We start from the raw sequence: 20,730 nt of genomic DNA on the forward strand, positions 1-20,730 counted from the left end.
TTTAGTCAGCTGTTGGCCATTCTTAATCTTTTTACTTTGTTAATCTTATTCATTGTATATCTTATTGTTTATTTTACTCATGTTTTAATATTTAATATATACACTGATTCATTTTTATCTTCTTTTTCAATTATATATTTATTTTGTTTATTGATTTCATTGTATGCTTAATGTATGGTTTTTAACTGCTATCTCTGTTTTATTATTGGAAAGCACTTTGGTCAACTTTGTTGTTTTTAAAAGTGCTATATAAATAAAGTTGGATTGGATTGGATTGTGTGTCAGAACAATGAGGCGACTGCTGTCTCCAGGTAGAAACAGGAGGAGTGATACACCTGCTGCTGTCAGACCTGCAGGTATCAGGCTGTGATGTTCTCTTTAATAGTGGACAGAAATTATTTTTTTGCAGTGGCACAAATAATTTGTGTGGCATCTAACTGAATGCAGAACAGCTGATTGTTCTGTAAATAGTTTGAAATGGTTGTAAAAAAAAAAAAAAAGGGTAAAAGTTAAATGGCTGCAAATAACTTTGTTGTTTGCAAAACTTGTGCATATGAATTTAAAATTGACAATTTATTTTAGCATTTAAAGCTATGAAATATGATTCAATAAACACATTTGTGGTTGTTACAGTAAAAAAAATATAACTTTTTCTACTCGGATTTTATGTTTTTTGTCTGATTTTAGATCAATTGTGTTAATACAGTATGTCAAAATGAAAACATAACTGTAAATTCAGACATGTGAGGTTGTGCTGAAAAGGATGATACCAAACAAGGCAAAGTAAATAGTTTTTAAAGGTGAAATGTAGAGGTCAAATCAAAAGTGGTTAAAATGGCCAATTATACCCTGGAGCCCAGATGGTTAAACTTTGCTTTTAAAGTAACACAATAGTTACTTTTCAAGTAATTACTTACTTTTAGAGTCTTGTAACTCAGTTACTTTTTTGAAGAAGTAACTAGTAGCTATAATTAATTACTTTTTCAAAGTAACTTGCCCAGCACTGCAGACAACACAAACACAACAAACACAACACAAAACAGCTCCACCACGCCCACCCACACATGCAGGGCCTTGGGGTGCAGGTGTGTCACCAGGGTGCAGGGGAGGCCCCCCCCCCCCTTCCGGCCGCCTGTGCCTCAATTTTATTCCACAACGTAGATATCCACATTGCTCACACTCTCATAACACATACATATAGGGCCTTGGAGGTGGGCACGTTACATGGCATCCAGAGGACGGTCTTTGTATTCAACCTCACCTCTGGCTCCAGCGCCCACCTCTCAATTTTAAATGCATGTAGACATTGAGGGTTCTCAGGAGGTGCCGTGCTGCACCTGCTGCTCTCTGGCAGGAAGCACCATGCTCTCCCGTGTTTTAAATGCACTTTAGAACAACACACAGCAACACTACACATGAGTGGGAGGAGGGAGGAATGGGGTCTTCACACCCCCCCGTTCTCTGTTAGCCATCGGGGTGGAGGGGCTGGGAGGAGGTGTTGGCCGTCCGACTGGGGTCTGGGATGCAGGGCCTCCCTGCTGCCTCGGAGCCGGGGGCGGTCTGCTTGCTTCCACCCGAGGGAGAGGGTAACATCTCCTGAGTCTAGGTGTGGTTTCCCCCTCTGGGGGTGAGTTTACCTGGACCTGGGGTATAGAGTATGTTTGGGGAGTATGATTGTGTGTACAGTGTCCATTAGTGTCTGCCTTTACGTTGGGTGAGTGCTGAGTATTTGTATATGTGTGGATGAGGGGGGGAATGCATGTTTGTGTCTGCGTGTGCCTGTACGTCTGTGTCTATATGTCAGGTTGGGTCTTAGACTCCACTTCTCTGGGAACATCTCAGGCCCTACAGAGATGGAGGCCTATCTCCCCTCACCACACTCCCTGCTGGTGGCTGATGCCCTCAGGCGTCAGTTGGTGGTTTTCGGTGTCTGGCTGGGCGCTCAGGTATGTACCAGCTCACTCCCAGTGGCTGCTTGGACAGGTCAGGCTCAGTCGGGCCTCCTCCAGGGGGTGGGGGGCCCTCAGGCCTCTGGGCCTGCGGCTCGGTTCACTCGGGCACAGCTGGCTACCGATGGAGCCCGCGGCACGCCACTGCAGCCCCCTCCGGTTTCTGCTCCATGGCTGCTGGTTGACCCCTTGTCTGGGGCTCTCCTCAGCTATTCCCAGGAGGGTGGCAAGGATGCCCCTCCAGTGGTCCTCCTTAGGCTCTCAGGGCCTCTGGATGTCTCGGGCCTGGATCTCCTCCATGCTTGCTTCATGACCTGGGGGACGTGGCTATGGCTCCCCACACCACCTAGAAGATTGCTATATGGAGAAACCATTTGAATAAAAGCACGCTCATCCACACAGGTGTGCACACAGGTGTACACACGGGTGTTCACTGTTCATAGACACAAACCTCACCTTTCTTGGCTGCTACCTCAAAGCACATTGTGCGCTGTCGGTCCTGCGTGCTGCAAAACAACATTCAATATTTAGTATTTACTGTTATTCACACTTAGCTGGAGTAATTTCATGGAGTTGTGTTTATGCTGCTGCTCACTTATTTTGCTTGTTTTCTCTTATTTTTCTCGCAACTGGTGATCCGGGAGATTTTCTTTTTCTTTTTAATTGGAGATTATGCATTGGAATTTCAGGAGCAGGACCACGCCTCCAAACACGCTCCCTCTGGTTGTGATCTATAGAGGTTCCCCCAGTTCTGCAAGCTATTCATTCTCATTTACGTGCCCCACCCTCACTCCCTCCTTTTTCTCAATTCTTTAACTTCTTCATTTCTATTTAGTACATGGGGATCTGCCAGGCCCGGGAGCCATTGCCAGTCCCCTTCGAGGCCTTCTCCAAACCGCAGCTCAACTCATGTCAAACCATTTACTAACTAAAACGCTGTCAAACCTAAAATGAGGATGTGGGCCCAGCTAGTGAATTGTCCTTTCTCACTGTCCCTCTTCCCTGCTGTTTTTCTTTTCCCTCATTTTTCTTTCTCCCTTTTATATCCCCCAGCCATATCTGTTCCGTCTGTAACAACTGAATATAAAAATGAAATAAAGTAAATAATAATAACAAAAAAAAGTCGATCAAATGGACCAACACAAAGCCGTGATGATCCACTTGGTTTTTGGCCTTCAGACAACAATTCTGATGGCTAAAGAACCAAACGGGACAGACAAACAAGCAAAAAAAAGACAACACAAACACAATCTGACTCAAATAATGACAAACATTTGTATTTTTAATGATTTCTTGAATACTCCACGTTTGTTCAGCCCAGGCTGGTCACAGTACAGGAACTATTTGCCTCAGCATTCCAAATATCAACCATTCATTAGATACCCAGCACATATCTTTTAAAGTTTTATATAAATGTCACGGTTCTGGGTCATTGTGACTCAGCATTTTAAGTTCTCATGTTTTGGTTTATTTTTGCATTATGGATTGTTTCTCTGGTGCTTTATTGATTATTATTATAATCTAGGTTAAGAGATTAGTTCTTATGTTTGGTATTTCTCTGGATTATGATTTGCTTGGGTTTTGACTTGTGCTGGGTTGATTTGGTATTAAGGATTATTCTGGGTTTTGTTCTCCTTACTCTATTCTGTGTTCTGGCCATTAGTTTTAGTCACTGTCTTCTCTGCTTGGTGTTATATTCTGTCGGTCTCTCAGTGTCGAGTCTGTGTCCTGGTTTAGTGATTCATGTTTCCTGTTTTATTGTGAAAGTCTTTGTCTTATGTTAGTGTGTCTAGCTTCGCTCCCCTGTCTCGTTAGCCCTGATCTCTCCCAGCTGTGTCTCCCTCCTGTTTTCCATTCCCTGATTACTTCCCTGTGTATATTAGCCCTGTGTTTGCCCTTGCTCGGTGTCGCGTCGTACCCTCAGAATTATGCATGTGTGTTTCAGTTCTCTGTTGCCAGAATTCTTTGTTCAGTTCATGTTTTGTTTTCTCCAGCAATAAAGCTGAGGTTTAGAGCTACATTTCCGTGTTTGAGTCCTGCACTTGGATCCACATCTCCACCTGCCCGCACACAGAGCCCTGACAATAAAGTTCACTGGAAATAAAATCAAGCATTAATGAATTATGTAAGAGTTACAGATGACTTCAGTTGGAGTGCTGGAGGCTGTACAGAATGTAAGAATATAAATCGCTGATATTTCAGTTCACCGAGTCAAGACATTTATGCCACAGGCTGTGCAGTGACTTCCTCCAGCAGTGCCTTGTAGAAAAGATACTGAAAAACTTCAAAAAAAAGTTTCTTGTCTACTGAAAATGGTCTTGCTGTTCCTAGCTCTACTGCGAAGTGTTTGCAATTGTGAAGTGTATTTATATGATATTGTCGTCTATTCAGACACCTGGTCAGAGCATATGGAAATGCTCACTGAGGTGTTCCGTCGCCTGGAAAGGTTAAACCCTCACCCTCAGCATCGCTAAGTGTGAGTTTGGCAAACTCACTGTGACGTATCTAGGGAAACAGGTGGGTCAGGGACAAGTGCGTCCTGTTTTGGCAAAAATCCAGGCTATACTTGATTTTCTCTGCATGGTGGGCTACTACCGGGGTTTCTGTCGAAATTTTGCAGAAGTGGTCGCACCCCTCACTAGCCTCACTAGTGTGTTAAAACCTTTTGTGTGTTCCTCTGTGTGTCAGAGTGCTTTCCAGGCTGTTAAAACTCTCCTTTGCAGTACGCCAGTGCTGGCTGCCCCTGACTTTGCACGTCCTTTCAAATTAGAGGGAGATGCCAGTGCCAACGGAGCAGGTGCCGTATTGTTACAGGAAGATCAACGAGGTGCGGATCACCCAATCGGCTATTTCTCAAAGAAATTCAATGTCCATCAGCAAAGGTATAGCATGATTGCGAATGCAGAACTCGAACCAAAGACTTATGAGATGGTCTCTCTTAGCGCAAGATTTCAATCTGGAAATTTGCCATAAAAAGGGTACAGAGAATGTACTAGCGGATGCACTGTCTCGAAGTTTCCTTTATTCATAACTGTCAAAACATCTACAAAGGAGATGCTTTGAGCTTGGGAAGGGGGTGTCACGGCCTGTGGCCATAGGAAATCTGTGTTAGCTGCTGTGTTGTGTTTCTTTACTGTGTTTTAAGAATCTCTGCAGCTCCTTCCTCTAATGAAGAGCAGTGAGCTGCTGATTGGACCATGGACCATGTGATTGGGTCCAAAAGGCCGCGCTGAGAGCTGCCGGGAGAGAGCGAGTGCGAAGCGAGCGAGTGCGAGAGTGAACCAGTTGACAGCAAGACTCACACCTGGCCCTGGCTTCCAAAGTCTTTGTGTTTTCGGTGTATGTGTAAGCGTGCTCCTTCAGAGACACCAATATGTTTATATACAGTGGCTTGCAAAAGTATTCGGCCCCCTTGAACTTTTCCACATTTTGTCACATTACAGCCACAAACAAGAATCAATGTTATTGGAATTCCAGGTGAAAGACCAATACAAAGTGGTGCACACGTGAGAAGTGGAACGAAAATCATACATGATTCCAAACATTTTTTACAAATAAATAACTGAAAAGTGGGGTGTGCGTAATTATTCAGCCCCCTGAGTCAATACTTTGTACTTTGTAGAACCACCTTTTGCTGCAATTACAGCTGCCAGTCTTTTAGGGTATGTCTCTACCAGCTTTGCACATCTACAGACTGAAATCTTTGCCCATTCTTCTTTGCAAAACAGCTCCAGCTCAGTCAGATTAGATGGACAGCGTTTGTGAACAGCAGTTTTCAGATCTTGCCACAGATTCTCGATTGGATTTAGATCTGGACTTTGACTGGGCCATTCTAACACATGGATATGTTTTGTTTTAAACCATTCCATTGTTGCCCTGGCTTTATGTTTAGGGTCGTTGTCCTGCTGGAAGGTGAACCTCTGCGCCAGTCTCAAGTCTTTTGCAGACTCCCAAGAGGTTTTCTTCCAAGATTGCCCTGTATTTGGCTCCATCCATCTTCCCATCAACTCTGACCAGCTTCCCTGTCCCTGAGTCATTCCATGAAAATGGCACAATTTGAGTCCCTCTCGCCTCTTATGGTGTATTTCATCTATTGGGTCACCAAACTTTCTATTTAAACAGCTTTACATATATATTAAAATGTACCCTTTAATACAGTGTAAAAAAAACTGAACTAATTTTTATCTTTTTATGGGAAATAATACAGTTTTTTCATTTGACACCACCGATTTTGTCATGTCCCTCATGACCTTGATGAAAGTTTACTTTGAAAATACCAAATAAAAATATTTAAAAAGTCAATAAATTTTGGTATCAACCTAAACATCTATTTGTGCTCTTTTGCTGTTTTTGTTTTTTTCAAATTTAATTGTTAATTATTCATTAAAATCACAATTACTCCTGTACCTGACTAACCCCTCAACCCCGTTACATGAATGATCCCACCCCCATAAATACAATGGTGTTATCCAGAATTCCATATACATCAGGAAGTGACATCACTGAAATCTTTTGGACAACAGGACCACAGAGACAGGCAAGTTGCTCCAATCTTTTCCTTTATTTTAGTCATCTTGTGATATTGTGGTCGTCAACCTCAATGACTCAACATCGTAACATGAAAAAAAAAAAGAGAAAACTATTACTTATGAAAAAGTTTTGTTAGTTCATGAATATATGGTGATTTTGAATTTCATGCATGCCATGTGCTCTCTGTCTGGTATTCACTACATTAAGCAGCGGCCAGTTTGTGCAAAAATCTCAACCCTGTTATGTTTTTGATTGTAACGGGGTTGTGAGATTTTAATACTTTGGTTGTTAAGTTATCCAATTATTTAAATTAATTATTATTATATTCAATCACCATTCTTATACTGCATGCATGCTGAATGTGATTCATGTTCCATGTTAAGGATGCGAGTAAGATGGCACCAACAACAGCAGCAGAAAGGCAAAGGAAGTATCGGGAACACCTTAAAACTGATCCTGAAAGAAGGGAGAGAAACCTGCAGAGTGAGCGTGAGAGATGGAGGGAACTGTCAAGGTGACAGTCAAGAAATCCGTGGAGGGCACAGAAGAGGACCTCATTGAGCTCTTCCAGAGCTTTGTAAAGAAATTTAAAATGCATCACTTTAATATCAAGCAGCAGTATGCCTTCTGCCGTGAGCTGAAGAACAACATGTCAGGGGAGGAGGCTTTGATACATGTTGACTTCTCAGAAAACTACAGTTGTAAATACAGTTCTCAAGTTCAGGCGGTCCACTTTGGGGCTTCACATCAGCAGGCCACCCTTCATACTGGTGTGTTGTATGTTGGTGGACTCTCAGAGCCTGTGTGCTTTAGCACCATCTCCCCCAGTAGACATAAAGGCCCTCCAGCAATATGGCACTTAAATCCTGTGCTAGATTACCTTCAAGGCCAACATCCACAAGTGTCTGTGCTGCACTTTTTAAGCGACGGACCCTGTACGCGATACAAACAACGAAGAAACTTCTAGGATTCAAGGCTGGTTCTTGGAATTTTTTTCAAGGCTAGTCACGGAAAAGGAGGACCAGATGGTGGCGAGGGAGCCTTAAAAAGAGCAGCTGACATGATGGTAGCAAAGGGGCATGACATCCCAGATGCAGAAGAGTTATTCAGGGCCTTGTCTGAAATTGTTCTTTGTGAAAAGTGAAGATGTTGAGGAAGCAATGGAGAAAATGCCAAAGCAGATACCAGCTGTTCCTGGAACCATGAGAATTCGCCAGGTCATTACTGTAGCTCCAGGAGAACTGATGGTTCGTGTTGTACGCTGCATGTGCACAACACGGAAGCAGTTTAACTGCAAGTGCTTCAACACCAAGTGTTTCACTTTTGGCCAGAAGATAGAAACAGCTGTATCACAGACAGGCAGTGGGGAGAATCCAGAAAAAGAAATCCAGTGGGAAAGTCCAGAGCTGATTGGTAAATGGTGTATTCTCAGATGACGATGATTTGTATCCAGGCATCATTCTAAACATACAAACACCACAAGTCCAGGGCCCTGTTTCAGAAAGCGGGTTTAGAAAACTCAGAGTTAAAAATGATACTCAGGGTTGAGTAACCCCGAACTGTCCAACTCGGAATATTCGGTTTCAGAAAGGCTGATAACAATTAGTTCAATCAACGCGGAGTTGCTTTAACCCCAAGTTAAGCGCGCGCACGAGGATACATAAAGCCCTGATTAGTGGAGCACAGATTAAGCGAGTCACCATGGAGACGGAGGGAAAGAAGGCGCGGTCAATGTATTTTACAGCGCTTGAGGCCGAAATTCTGATGGCAGCATATGCCGATAACATGCAAATTTTGCGGAAAAAAGTAACACAGCCTCAGCTGCAAAAGAAAGGGAGCATGCATGGCAAAACATAGCCGACAGAGTCAATGCGTGAGTGTTAATTTAAACATTGATCTAGGGATTTCCACCCATTTAACACGTTATTTTATTATATTTCATTTTATTTTTTATTTTATACATTTTATTTTGTGATGTGATGTGAGTGCAGGTGCAACCCAACAGGCCCCAAACGTTCCTGGCAGCAAGTAAAAATGAAATATTAAAATATAGTCCAAACAGGTAAGGTGTAATTGTATTATGAGCCATAGTGCTTGGTCTGTTTGTCCTATGTAAATCAATTGCAATTAGAGGCTACATTAATTTTCTTTCTGTAAGCACTTGAAATTATCTGAGCACATTACAAGTACATATTTGCTTACTCTGTATGCTCAAATGTGACCCGTTATAGCCAACAGAAAAAAAGCGGAGGCCCGAAAAACAGGTGGGGGCTGATGTTATTCAAATAAATCTATAATTTATTTGAATAACTGAAAAACGGTAACGTTCACACAGAAAATCATCAGGAAATGATAAAATGTCCAAACGCGCTCTAATCACTCTCTCCCGGCGGAGAGCTCTGCGGAGAATTTGGGCTTCAACATCTACTGGCTCTTCAAGGAAGGGGCACGCCATGTCTGACACTTCCTACAGTCAGGTTTCCGACAAAGAGGCGGAGAAAGTCAGGGTTAGTTGAAGTAAACCTGCTAGGGGGCAGGTTAGCTTCACGGAGTGTGTCGTCATAGTAACTCACTCAGAATTAATCTAAACTCGCTTTGTGAAACCGAAAACCCAGAGTTTTCGTTAACTCAGGGTATACTTACTCAGAGTTTGCACTAAACCAGCTTTCTGAAACAGGGCCCAGGTCAAATGCATGCATCATGTTGGCCGCATCAGGATGATATCCTCTGGTACCTGTTTGATGATGTCCTTGAACTCATTCCACCCCCACGGGCTGTGACAAAGCGCCATGTGGAAGTCTTGAAAGAGGTGTGGAACCGACTCACAAGATGAATTCATGAAACAACCGGCACATTCATGCATATATACACACACTGATGCAGGCACACACATGCAAAAACACTGACATGGACACAGACACTGATACAGACAGACACATTGAAATCGTTAACTATTATTGTTATTAGTTCAACCAGTTCATCAAGTTTAATTGTATGTTATCGGAGCAAGGATGAGGTGACTTTTAGCACACCTCATGAGGCTCTTATGCCTAGACACACACACCCACCCACCTTCACATACATACACATACACGCATTATGTTACATTTGAGCAATTCACTTTACAATGTTTGTTAGTTGTTAATATGCTGTTGTGTTGTTTTTACTTTAGATTAATAAAACTTAATTCTACTGCAATTTGTATCTGGTGTCCTTCCTATGGTTACAAAGTGAGATATAATGCCAATGGAAAGCCCTATACATTGAATTTAAGAGTAAACAACTGTTTATATGTAAAGCTGTCTCTTCAACCCTGTTACCATCTTCAACCCTGCTAGTCTCAACCCATCACACCTACATTTTCATATATTATTTTCTTAAAATGTTGAAAAAATAATTTAATGTTTGGGGATTTCTGTCTAAAATATTGAGCGCTATCATATGATCATTGATTTTGATTACAATTCTTACTTAAACTAAATTTTTGATGAACAATGACAAGATTACTTTCACTCATTAGTTACATTTCAGGATTTAAGAGAGTAAAAATGTGTGATTTTATGTCATTTGTCTATGTAAAATTATTGAATTAGTATGGGGACATCTAATTAATGTAAACATATTGATTTCTTTAGAAATACATTTTATGATAATAACAGAGAGCCTCCAAAGTGTCCATAATGGGATTGAAGAATTACAGTCACTACATCTTGAAAATATGATCAATAATAAAAGAAAACTAATGCCTGAGATGGGAAAATGCATTTTTCTGATAGTTAAATATATCCTTAATGATGTGGGATATACATATAAATAATACATTTTGGTAAAAAATGTGAAAACATCCAAGTCCAATTTTAACCAGTCTAGTGGAATGACTCCCCTGCTGAAGAGAAGCACCCCCAGAGCATGATGCTGCCACCACCATATTTGACAGTGGGGATGGTGTGTTCAGAGTGATGTGCAGTGTTAGTTTTCTGCCACACATAGCGTTTTGCATTTTGGCCAATAAGTTCCATTTTGGTCTCATCTGACCAGAGCACCTTCTTCCACATGTTTGCTGTGTCCCCCACATGGCTTGTGGCAAACTGCAAACAGGACCTCTTATGGTTTTCTGTTAACAATGGCTTTCTTCTTGCCACTCTTCCATAAAGGCCAACTTTGTGCAGTGCACGACTAATAGTTGTCCTATGGACAGATTCCCCCACCTGAGCTGTAGATCTCTGCAGCTCGTCCAGAGTCACCATGGGCCTCTTGGCTGCATTTCTGATCAGCGCTCTCCTCGTTCAGCCTGTGAGTTTAGGTGGACGGCCTTGTCTTGGTAGGTTTACAGTTGTGCCATACTCCTTCCATTTCTGAATGATGGCTTGAACAGTGCTCCGTGGGATGTTCAACGCTTGGGAAATCTTTTTGTAGCCTAAGCCTGCTTTAAATTTCTCAGTAACTTTATCCCTGACCTGTCTGGTGTGTTCTTTGGACTTCATGGTGTTGTTGCTCCCAATAGTCTCTTAGACAACCTCTGAGGCCGTCACAGAGCAGCTGTATTTGTACTGAGATTAGATTACACACAGGTGAACTCTATTTAGTCATTAGCACTCATCAGGCAATGTCTATGGGCAACTGACTGCACTCAGACCAAAGGGGGCTGAATAATTATGCACACCCCACTTTTCAGTTATTTATTTGTAAAAAAATGTTTGGAATCATGTATGATTTCCGTTCCACTTCTCACGTGTACACCACTTTGTGTTGGTCTTTCACCTGGAATTCCAATAAAATTGATTCATGTTTGTGGCTGGGGGGCCTTTTCTTTTTGAACTGTTTTCTCCTGTTTCTGAGCTAGGGGTAGCTATTGTCATTTATTTGTTTTGGGTTTTTTTAGGGTTTCGTTTGTTTTCTCGGACGGAACTTAGTTGGTTTTGTTTATTATTTTGGCCTTGGTCCACCCTGCAGTTGTGCTTCTTGTCACTCAATAAAATCACCTTTATTCATAACCGGGTTCGTAGTTTGGTTTGGGAACCAGGGTGGGTACTTGCTTCTCTCTCCTCAGAATCTTATGTACGTCTCTACATGCCTAGACTAGGGGCGTAACATGTCCGTATTCGTTCTAACCTCAATGAACTAAACCAATGTTGTAAAAGAGAGCATGCAAATGATGTGAAAGTTTGATAAAGTCATGCATTAAGCAGTTACCGCATGTCATTGCTCCTGAAAGTGGTTCTGAAAGCTATTTACATGACTGTTGTATGACTGCATGTTTAATGTGAGTCTCCCAGAAAGCTGTTAGCACAAAGACTAAAGCCAGCATTTTTATGAAAACTTACATGCAATGAATTTTAGCTCATGTGACACATGAAAGCTGTACTAAGGGGCCTTGGTGTTTCCCAGCAGGCTCCACATAAAATAATGCAGACAAAACTAAAGAGATAACCTCATATCATATCCTCAAAAGTGACCTCAGAACAAGGTTTCACCCAAAATGTAGAAAGTTACAAATATAAATATAAATACTTTTGTCTTCGCACAACATTTCCTATGCAAATACAGGTTTAAGATAAATATAAAAAAGGATCTTTGTCAATATTCTACCATGTTTTGAAGTTGAGCTTTGATCTCCCAAAAGGCAGAGGTCATGGTGACGCCGACACACCAGACAAGATGACCAGCAGCAGATTGATCCCTAGAATCACCATCTGGACACAAACGTACTCTTTGTTGTTACTCTCAGAAAATGTTGGCTGACTTTTGGTGAAATGTCAATGTTCACTTCTTTTAAAATTTAATGCATGTTTGAGACATATCTTTCTCATAGATACTGATCATCTCCCTGGGCTGCAGTCAGAGATGGATGAGTGATAATGGAGGATGAGATTAACTTTGCAGCTTCTTCTTCCCCACACTTACCACTGTCAGCTGATTGCCCTGGGGATTTGCTCCATAATCCCCCATGGTGTATAGATGTATAGATGTCATAGCTTCACAATACATTCAGACAACTTAAAAAGCCAACAAATGCTTCAAATTTAACAGTTTGTCTCCACAGTGGAAGTCACTGGGTTACTGCTGTTCACTGGAGGAAATTTCTTCATTGCTGTTCAACACAATGTGGGTGGATATATTGTTTAGGGATATGTACTGCTAAATGTAGCATGTACCAAATGATGCTGTAATATCTGCACCAATATGTTAGTAATAAGTCCATTAAGGTCTTGTAGGTTGTGAAGTGTGGCTTCCATGGATCGGAATTGTTTGGCCAACAAATCCCACAGATGCTTGATTGGATTGAGATCTGGGGAATTTGGAGACCAAGCCAACATCTCAAACTCTTTTGTGCTCCCCAAACCATCCCTCAACCATTTTTCTTTTGTGGCAGGGTGCTTTATTCTGCTGAAAGTGGCCACAACCACCAGGGAGTACCATTCCATGAAACAGTGTACATGGTCTGAAACAATGCTTAGGTAAGTGGTCTGTGTCAAAGTATCATCCACATGGATGGCAAGGCCCTACACAGAACATTGCCCAAAACATCACAGTCCATCCACAGCATTGCCTTCTTCCCATAGTGCATCCTGGTGCCAGGTGTTCCCCAGGTAAGCACACACACCCAGCCATTAATGTGATGTAAAAGAAAATGTGAAGATTATCTGGTTCCACCTGATGGCGCCGCCATTGCGTGCAATAGGTCGGCAGCCTTATGAAATTTCCCCCTTGTGGGACTAATAAAGGTATATCAATCAATCAATCAATTATACTGTAAGCGACCGACGTGAGTTATGGCCTTTTGTCAAACTCACTCAAATCCTATTTTTACAGCTAAACACAAATTCAAATCCAAACTTAAGTTTTCTTCCTTCTCAACAATTTATGCAGTATACTAAACAATAACACCATGCAACAGCTAAAGATGGCATCAATTTTGTACTACATGTTCCAATATTAAATCAGTTTTAATAAAAACAAATTCCAAAAAACTCACAACATTTGTGACATTCGCAATTAGTTAATAGAAAACGCTACCTGCAAAAAAACCCTCATGGGTACCACTAAAGAAGAACAACAACAATGATGGAAAACTGAATATGTCAGAATCAATTAATACAAAGTGTCAAAAATACAAAACACAGCAGGAATGCACTCTTTAAGCAGCACTTCAAGAATACTGATACTAAGAATACTTTGTTCAACTCAGTGACGTTAAAGGACAGAGGCAACACATTTAGGTTATAGGCTGTGCAGTGACTTTCTCCAGTATTTCATGTATGTTTCCAATAATCTTTTAATGAGATTAAACTTAGAACACAGCATGTAACTTATAATAAAAAGCTCCTAAACTAAAGTAAACTAAAATAAACTAAACTCAGACTGGTTGCTTGCTGCGCAGTTAGAAAAACAGAAACTAGGAACTAAATGCAGCCTGTTACCAGGAGTGCCTCCTCGCATTTGGAAGAAATGAGAATGTGTTTTGGTCTCGATCTGATTCACGATTACAGGCAAACAATCTGAATTAAAAATAAAAAAAAATTTGCAGAACAGCTTAATTTTTCATGCTTTATTGAACATGCCAAGAAATCATTTACAACACAGGCTGGGAAAAGTAAAAACTTTCTTAAAATTTCAAACCTTATTTAAAAATAACAACCTCCACCTGACATTCCCTGTTTAAACACTTCTGTAAAAAAAAGAAAGAGAACAAGAGACTTGTAACAATTATTTTTTTCTTTATCAATCAATTTTTACATGATGGTGCTGGGATCTAACTAAATATAAGATATAAATCACTACATCAACACACAGTCATAATTCGGATATTGTCAGTGAGTTATTAGTAACAATGTGTTAAATCTCTGACACTTCCATGCACAGAGCCAAGATGTTTATGCCACAGGCTGTGCAGTGACTTCCTCCAGCAGAGGTTTGTAGAGCTCTGGGTCGTCAGTGCTCTAAAAGAGAAAATAATATTTGTAAAGTGTAATAACTCCATCCAGTCACAAACAAACACGACTGCACACACTTTGATGACATTTTCAAGCAGGAATACAAAAAGGAATCAACATTTAAGGTGACGTTAAAAATAACGTGCAATTACAAATTATTTTATTGTTATTAAAACAAACTGTGGTAAGCGGTTGTTGTTCACACTAACAAAAAGTTGTGCGCAGCTGTTCAAGCTTTTTTTTTCAAAATTTTTTTATTAGTCCCAACAGTTCTTCTTCCTCATGGCTCTCTTTCTCTGCAGCAGTTCCAGTTCCAGTTGTTTTGTTTTATGCTGTCATTCTGCTCTCTGTCTGTACATCAGATATAAACTTTAACTGACTCACTCAAACTGGTAGAGAGTGTGAGAACACTGCACAGGCTCACTGTTTGTTACCTGGTTTCACTGATATTCAGACCAAACAAACCGAATTCCTGCAAGAACACTTCATGTGTTCAGCCAACATCTTCTACTATTTAACATGTTTATCAGAATGTGCTTGAACCGCTGTGTTGTCCATTATCTACCTTGTTTTGTCCTTTTTCTTTGTTCCTCAGAGCCTTGATTCCCAGGACAGCAGAGCTTATCACAACACAGAGCTCCAGAACAGACAAGATGATCATCACAGCACTGATGCTTCTCAGGAGCATCTGATGGGACACAAACAACAGTGTTTCATCTAAAGTCTCAAAATGTTATATATTACAGCATACAAGAGAGTATAATATAGTGTATATGTGCTATTTTTCTTTCTGCTTTCCCTAACTTACCACCAGCACTGCCTGGCCCTCCAAGCAATTCTCCTGAAGGAGTTTTTCCTCCAAAGATGGAGGCCTTATTGTTTCCCTTCCATACCAGTAATCATTGTAGCCATTGTAGCCATTGTAGCGACTGTAGCAGTTGTAGTCATAGTTCCTCCAATAACCAATGATTACTAAAGAAATGCCGTACAGTGCAATGCCTGTGATGGCAAAAGCAACTCCAGTCAGATTCAGAATCACAGTAAGGATGACCTGAAAAACAAAAATGACCAGTTAATGTACAAGAAAATATCCAAACCATAAATGACACTTAGTGCATTCTTAGACTAAAGTATCATATCCTATGTGAGTACGCATGTTTACGTAGTCATGTCTGGATTCTTCATAATCTAAATGTTGGTTTCTGTCTAGTTGCTGCTTTAGGATATGATGGTTGTGATTTTCATGTTAAGTTTGTGTTTCTGTTTTTGGTTTGTTAATCTTATTCTTCACTTCAGATTAATAAAGTATCTGATTCTGATGATTCTTCAGATTTTGAATCTCTGTCGTAGATGTCAGTCTGGTGACTCCATGTTTATGTTTTGTGTTTATCAATTTTTAGAGTTTTCTGGTTTTTTATTATTTTTTCTGTGCTCCCCTTGTGTTCATGTCTTTTTACTTTGACGGTCCCTTGTCTCATATCTGTGTCCCTAGCATTGTCTCCCCTTAGGCTATGTCCACACTAGACCGGATAGATTTTACTCTTTGGTGCAGTTGTGGATCGTTGTGGACTTTATTGTTATTCTTTGTGATTTTTTTAAAATGTTTTTGATTGTTTATTTTTTGTTTTTTGTCTGGCAGCTGACACAGTCTCTCAGAGGATGGGAGGTGACAGGAGGAGAGAAGCTGCAGAGACACATAATAAGACTGCAACTCTGCCTCCTGGTCCCAAGTCTAGATAATCACATTTGTGGAGGGGGTTCATTAATTTGGCCAGATTTCTAAAAAATGAGAGCTTCTTCGACGTGAATTATAATTTTACGGAAGTTATGTTTAAACTTAGGCAGCAGTTTTTTAACCTTAGCCAGCTGATCTGACTCTTTTTCATTTTCCTCTTCCTTTATTCTTCTTGACATGATGAAAAATAGAAACAGAACGAGTTCTGGATCACATCCCCTATTCAGTGTAATCTCTCAGGAAATCTAATGTGACGTCTTCATGCATGCTCAATCATCCAGGTAAGGAAATCCCAGAAAGCTGGTTCAGTGGGAGAAATGTTTGGTCACTCATCCATCCTCTTCAGTCTCATTTGCATAATGACTGAAACTGGCACCACTGATGAACAATGGGCTGTGAGGTCAGTTTCTTGACCATTAGTATGCAAATTCTCATGACTGCTGATCTACAACCACTGATCAATGGCTGGATATGAAAAGTTGCAGGTTAGCCTTCTTAGACTGTAGGATTTCCATCAGTAATGGGAGACATTTAAATGCTGATGTGTACCGTAAAACCACACATACGGATCAGTATTTAAGGTTTGACTCTCATTATCCAGTGGAGCACAATCTGGGTTTCATCAGCACACTACAACGCAGAATGAACACCATCCCCACAGACAAAGCGGTCAGGGAAGCAGAAGAACATCACATCAAGAAGGCCCCGAGTAAATGTGCTTATCCCAGCTGGACATTTGTCAAAGCTGGGAAGGCACCTGAAGAAAGCTCCAGCTGATCCAGGTGTTAAGAAATAAATATATAATCTTAATGCTTTTTTGCTGATTAGATTGTTTTATGAGAGGCCTAGACTTCAGTGTAAAACTAGGTCGCAGGCTGACAGGAAACTGCGTGTTTTTGCAGAGCGTATTAGGTGCAGGCAGAAAGTGAAACTAACTAGTGTTTGATCGAAACTTAAAGTGTGCGTGACGTCTAGAGGAAGAATATAAATAACCAGGCTTCCTGTTTTTGTTTGAGACTTCGGCTGGCATGTCTGTGTGCCTGCTCGGTCTCCATATTCCGGAATATGTAAAATTAAAGATCATTTTTTGAATTTGACCACTTTGAGCTGTGTCTTTCTTTGCCGTAAAGAATACAAGAGAAGGACAAGTGCTGCCTAGGCCTATTTTATTTGATAAAAATAATTTAGCAGCAGCAGTTATATCTAGACTAGAGGGGTGTTAAGGCCTCCCTCAGCAAACTTCCCTCCAGTATTTATGTAAGTGTGTGTATGCTGTAGGACATACTGTACATGTTTAATATATTTATCATGAATGCAAATAAGAACAAGACATGACATCAAAAAGTCCTTTAGAGATCATATGAAAATGTTTTACAGCTGAAATACTCACCAAACATGGACTTGGATACTTCTCAGACAAAATGCACATAATGCCGAAGATGATGAACTACACAAAAGAAAAATTAAATAGATACATAAATAAAGTTCATGTCCATCTTTTTACTGCGTGCAACAGAGAAAACACTCCACTATAAGAACAGGAGGGGTCTTTATGGACATTTTATCCCCTCTTCTTGCAGGATAGCTTTTGACAATGAGAGAACAATTGTATACTTTGTTTGTGTAAACTGCTATTTTGAACTATAGCCAATTTTTTATGTAAACTAGCAAAACTATGAACTGGTGCGTGTAAATGTGCACTGGTGTCATCACTCTTAGATAGATCTTGGACAAAACTTGGCAATTAAGCTTTCTGTCACATATTTAACCCTGTGGAAAGATATGTTTGAACCAAAAATGATCTTCTGTTAAAGATTACTCAGATGATTCCCATTCCATTACTGTGACAGGTTTGGTTTTCATGGCTCTTTTTGGCATTTTATTTCTCATCTTGTGTATCCAGTATGACCTGCAGTGGTCATCCTTTTTCTTAACCAAATCTCACTAACAAGGGAGCAACACGGGTCACCAATTTATCACAAACAGACAACCAAACACTCTGATTTCCACTCCTAAGACCAATTTAGAATTACCAGTTAACATGAAACACATCTTTGGGCTGTGGGAGGAAACCGGATCACCCAGAAATAACTCACACACAACTCACACCCAATCCAGAACCTTGTTGCTATTAGGCAACAATAACAACCACTGTGCTGCTTATTAGACAACAATAAATATACATCATTATCCATCATTATTTCCTTACCAATGCAGCCAACCAAAATGGAAAGCCTAAGTAGTTTAAGTAAAAGGAGGTCCAAGTACTATAGAGTATAAGTCCAAATCCAATGTTGAGAAGCCCGATCATTATCTGCAGAGTCTGTGAAAAATGAAGTACAGTATGAACAGTGAACATTGTGCAGTTTAAGAAAAAACTACAAATTACAAAATAGGCATAATATAAAATGTGATGTATAGATGGTTGTAGCTCACCCCCAGCACTGTCTGAGAAGCTCTGTTGAGGCTTCTCAGGTGCTGAGACACACTGCAGCACACTGGACTGTAGCAAAGGTTCTTGAAGATCTGGCACAGAGGAGGCCAAGGACTTTGGGGGTCAGAGGTCAGAGTGAGTACTGTGACCCCATCAGCCTTGGACACAGTCACTGACATCCTGTCTCACGAACAAATAAAACACTGAAAAAAGCCAAACAATAACATTTTTAGGTTATCTAAGTGACTTATATATTACATTTAACCTGAGTAGTGAAAGACCGCGGTGATCTGAAAATGATGTGCCAAGACTTTGCTGTTCTCGGCTGCTCTAGTGACCCTCGAGCTCCTGGCTAGCTATCAAGCTGGTGGGTAGCAGACGTCTCCAAAAACGCATTTTTGCAAATATGCGATGTCTTGATAAACCGAGTAGATATTTGAAGTTTACACAGGTACATTCTGAAAATATGTTAAAAGTTTATTTTGTGACCCAGAAAGAGTAATAAGGATAATATTAAAACTTGGTAGTGGCGGCCATTGTTAAAAACTGGAATGGGCTGGGCCGCGCTATGAATTCTGTGATACTGTGGGCCACGAAGGACACACCTGACCCAGCCTTCAAATTCGGGGAAAAGGAGGACACATTTGGAGAAGTCTACGAATTTGGACAGCCTTCAGCGCGTAGCTGTGACGTAGTCGGTCTACAAATGTGGCCTCAGGAGGATGCAGGCCATGAATTTGGACACTCTAGTTTTGTTTCCCGTTGTCTTGTTATGTCTAATAAATCCCAGCTGTGTTTCCTTCTGGTTCCCCATTTCCTCATTATTCCCTTGTATATTTGAACCCTGTGTTTTCCTTTGCCTTTTGTCCAGTTGTACCTTCTTGTGTGTAAGTCTCTCTGTGTTTCCAGTTTCAGTCCTACATTTCTAGTTTCCTGAAGATTTAGTTTTTTTTTCCAGTGTTCTGTTCTTATTTATTCTCAAGGTTTTTTGGTTTGTTTTTGTGCGAGTTTATTTTTATGAAAGAATTTCCCCACCAATAAACCTGCCATCCTAAGTTACGTTTTGGTGTTTGAGTCGTGAGTTTGGGTCCATTTCCTGCCTCTGCCTCACATAAAATTGTCATTATTATTTATTTAATCATTCATTTTTTGCTGAATTGTTTCTCCTTGCTCCTTCAGTTTTTAAATTAAAATCTCTCTCTCTCTCTCTCTCTCAGTAATTTTCACCACATTTATATCAGCAAAGCTAGATAATAGAAACTTCTTTCTATTTAATGCAACACATTTAAAAAACTTCAGAAATGTAGTTAAATCCACATGTGCAGCACATAGTGATGTCAGCGCCAGCCCCAGCTTTATTTACTGCACGCTCTTGTTCAGGAACAAGGAAGTCATGTTAAAATTGGCCAGTTGCCTCTTTTGTGTTGTTTTACATCCATAACATGAAACACCTGAACCAATGGATAAATATACTATATTTTATATTTATGATTAGACTAATATTAACTTTAGCACTTGTATTTTTGTTCCCAGAAATCATAAAATCAGTTTCAACCTGTGTGTTTTCTGATGTTGTTTAAACTTACAACATGGAGATCGATGAAAAATGATTAGCTTAATCCACAATTCTTTTGACATAAAGACACAACTCTTAATTAGTCTGAATTACAAGCTGAATATTAGAAGCGGAAGCACTCGCTGCTAGTCAGGCCGTACATGTGTTCTCAGGCAGTTGAAAATCCCCTTGTAGTTGAAAACAAACACGCAAGCATTTATTTCCAAAGTCTGGAATTTACCGAACCTAAACACGGTAAGAAAACTGTTTGACTCCAAAGCAGTTTAACCCTCCAGATCAATGAACAACGATTAGATTAAACCACATTTTTTACATAAAGACATAACTCTTAATTAGCCTGAATTACAAACTGAATCAAACATGAAAGACTTACCTGTTAGTGAAGAACAAAAACTTAAACAACTCCGTTTGAAAAGCAAACAAGTCTGATCAAGTAAGCGGTACACTGGAAAGAGGAAACCAGGAACTGGGCAACATCGCTACCAATAGCACCTCCTCTTTATGCTCTCCATTGTAAGAAAAATGAGCGTAAAAAATATGATGTATAAGGTAACACCTGCAGAAAAGGTAGC

The 20,730-nt window shown here is 40.4% G+C and overlaps 1 protein-coding gene across 1 annotated transcript; it reads right to left on the reverse strand.

Moving 5' to 3' along the window:
* Positions 1 to 14,013: 14,013 nt before the first annotated feature.
* On the reverse strand, positions 14,014 to 20,683 carry LOC100707375 (high affinity immunoglobulin epsilon receptor subunit beta). The gene is made up of 7 exons (XM_003451220.5): positions 20,532 to 20,683; positions 18,585 to 18,785; positions 18,358 to 18,471; positions 17,539 to 17,595; positions 15,222 to 15,464; positions 14,979 to 15,101; positions 14,014 to 14,419 (listed from the first exon to the last, which is right to left on the reverse strand). The coding sequence occupies exons 2-7, from the start codon at positions 18,759 to 18,761 to the stop codon at positions 14,354 to 14,356; spliced, it is 780 nt and encodes a 259-aa protein (XP_003451268.2). The 5' UTR covers positions 18,762 to 18,785; positions 20,532 to 20,683; the 3' UTR covers positions 14,014 to 14,353.
* Between the last annotated feature and the right edge of the window lie 47 nt (positions 20,684 to 20,730).

Source organism: Oreochromis niloticus, linkage group LG11 (genome assembly GCF_001858045.2).
Source record: "Oreochromis niloticus isolate F11D_XX linkage group LG11, O_niloticus_UMD_NMBU, whole genome shotgun sequence".
In the NCBI taxonomy this organism is placed as follows: Eukaryota; Metazoa; Chordata; class Actinopteri; order Cichliformes; family Cichlidae; genus Oreochromis; species Oreochromis niloticus.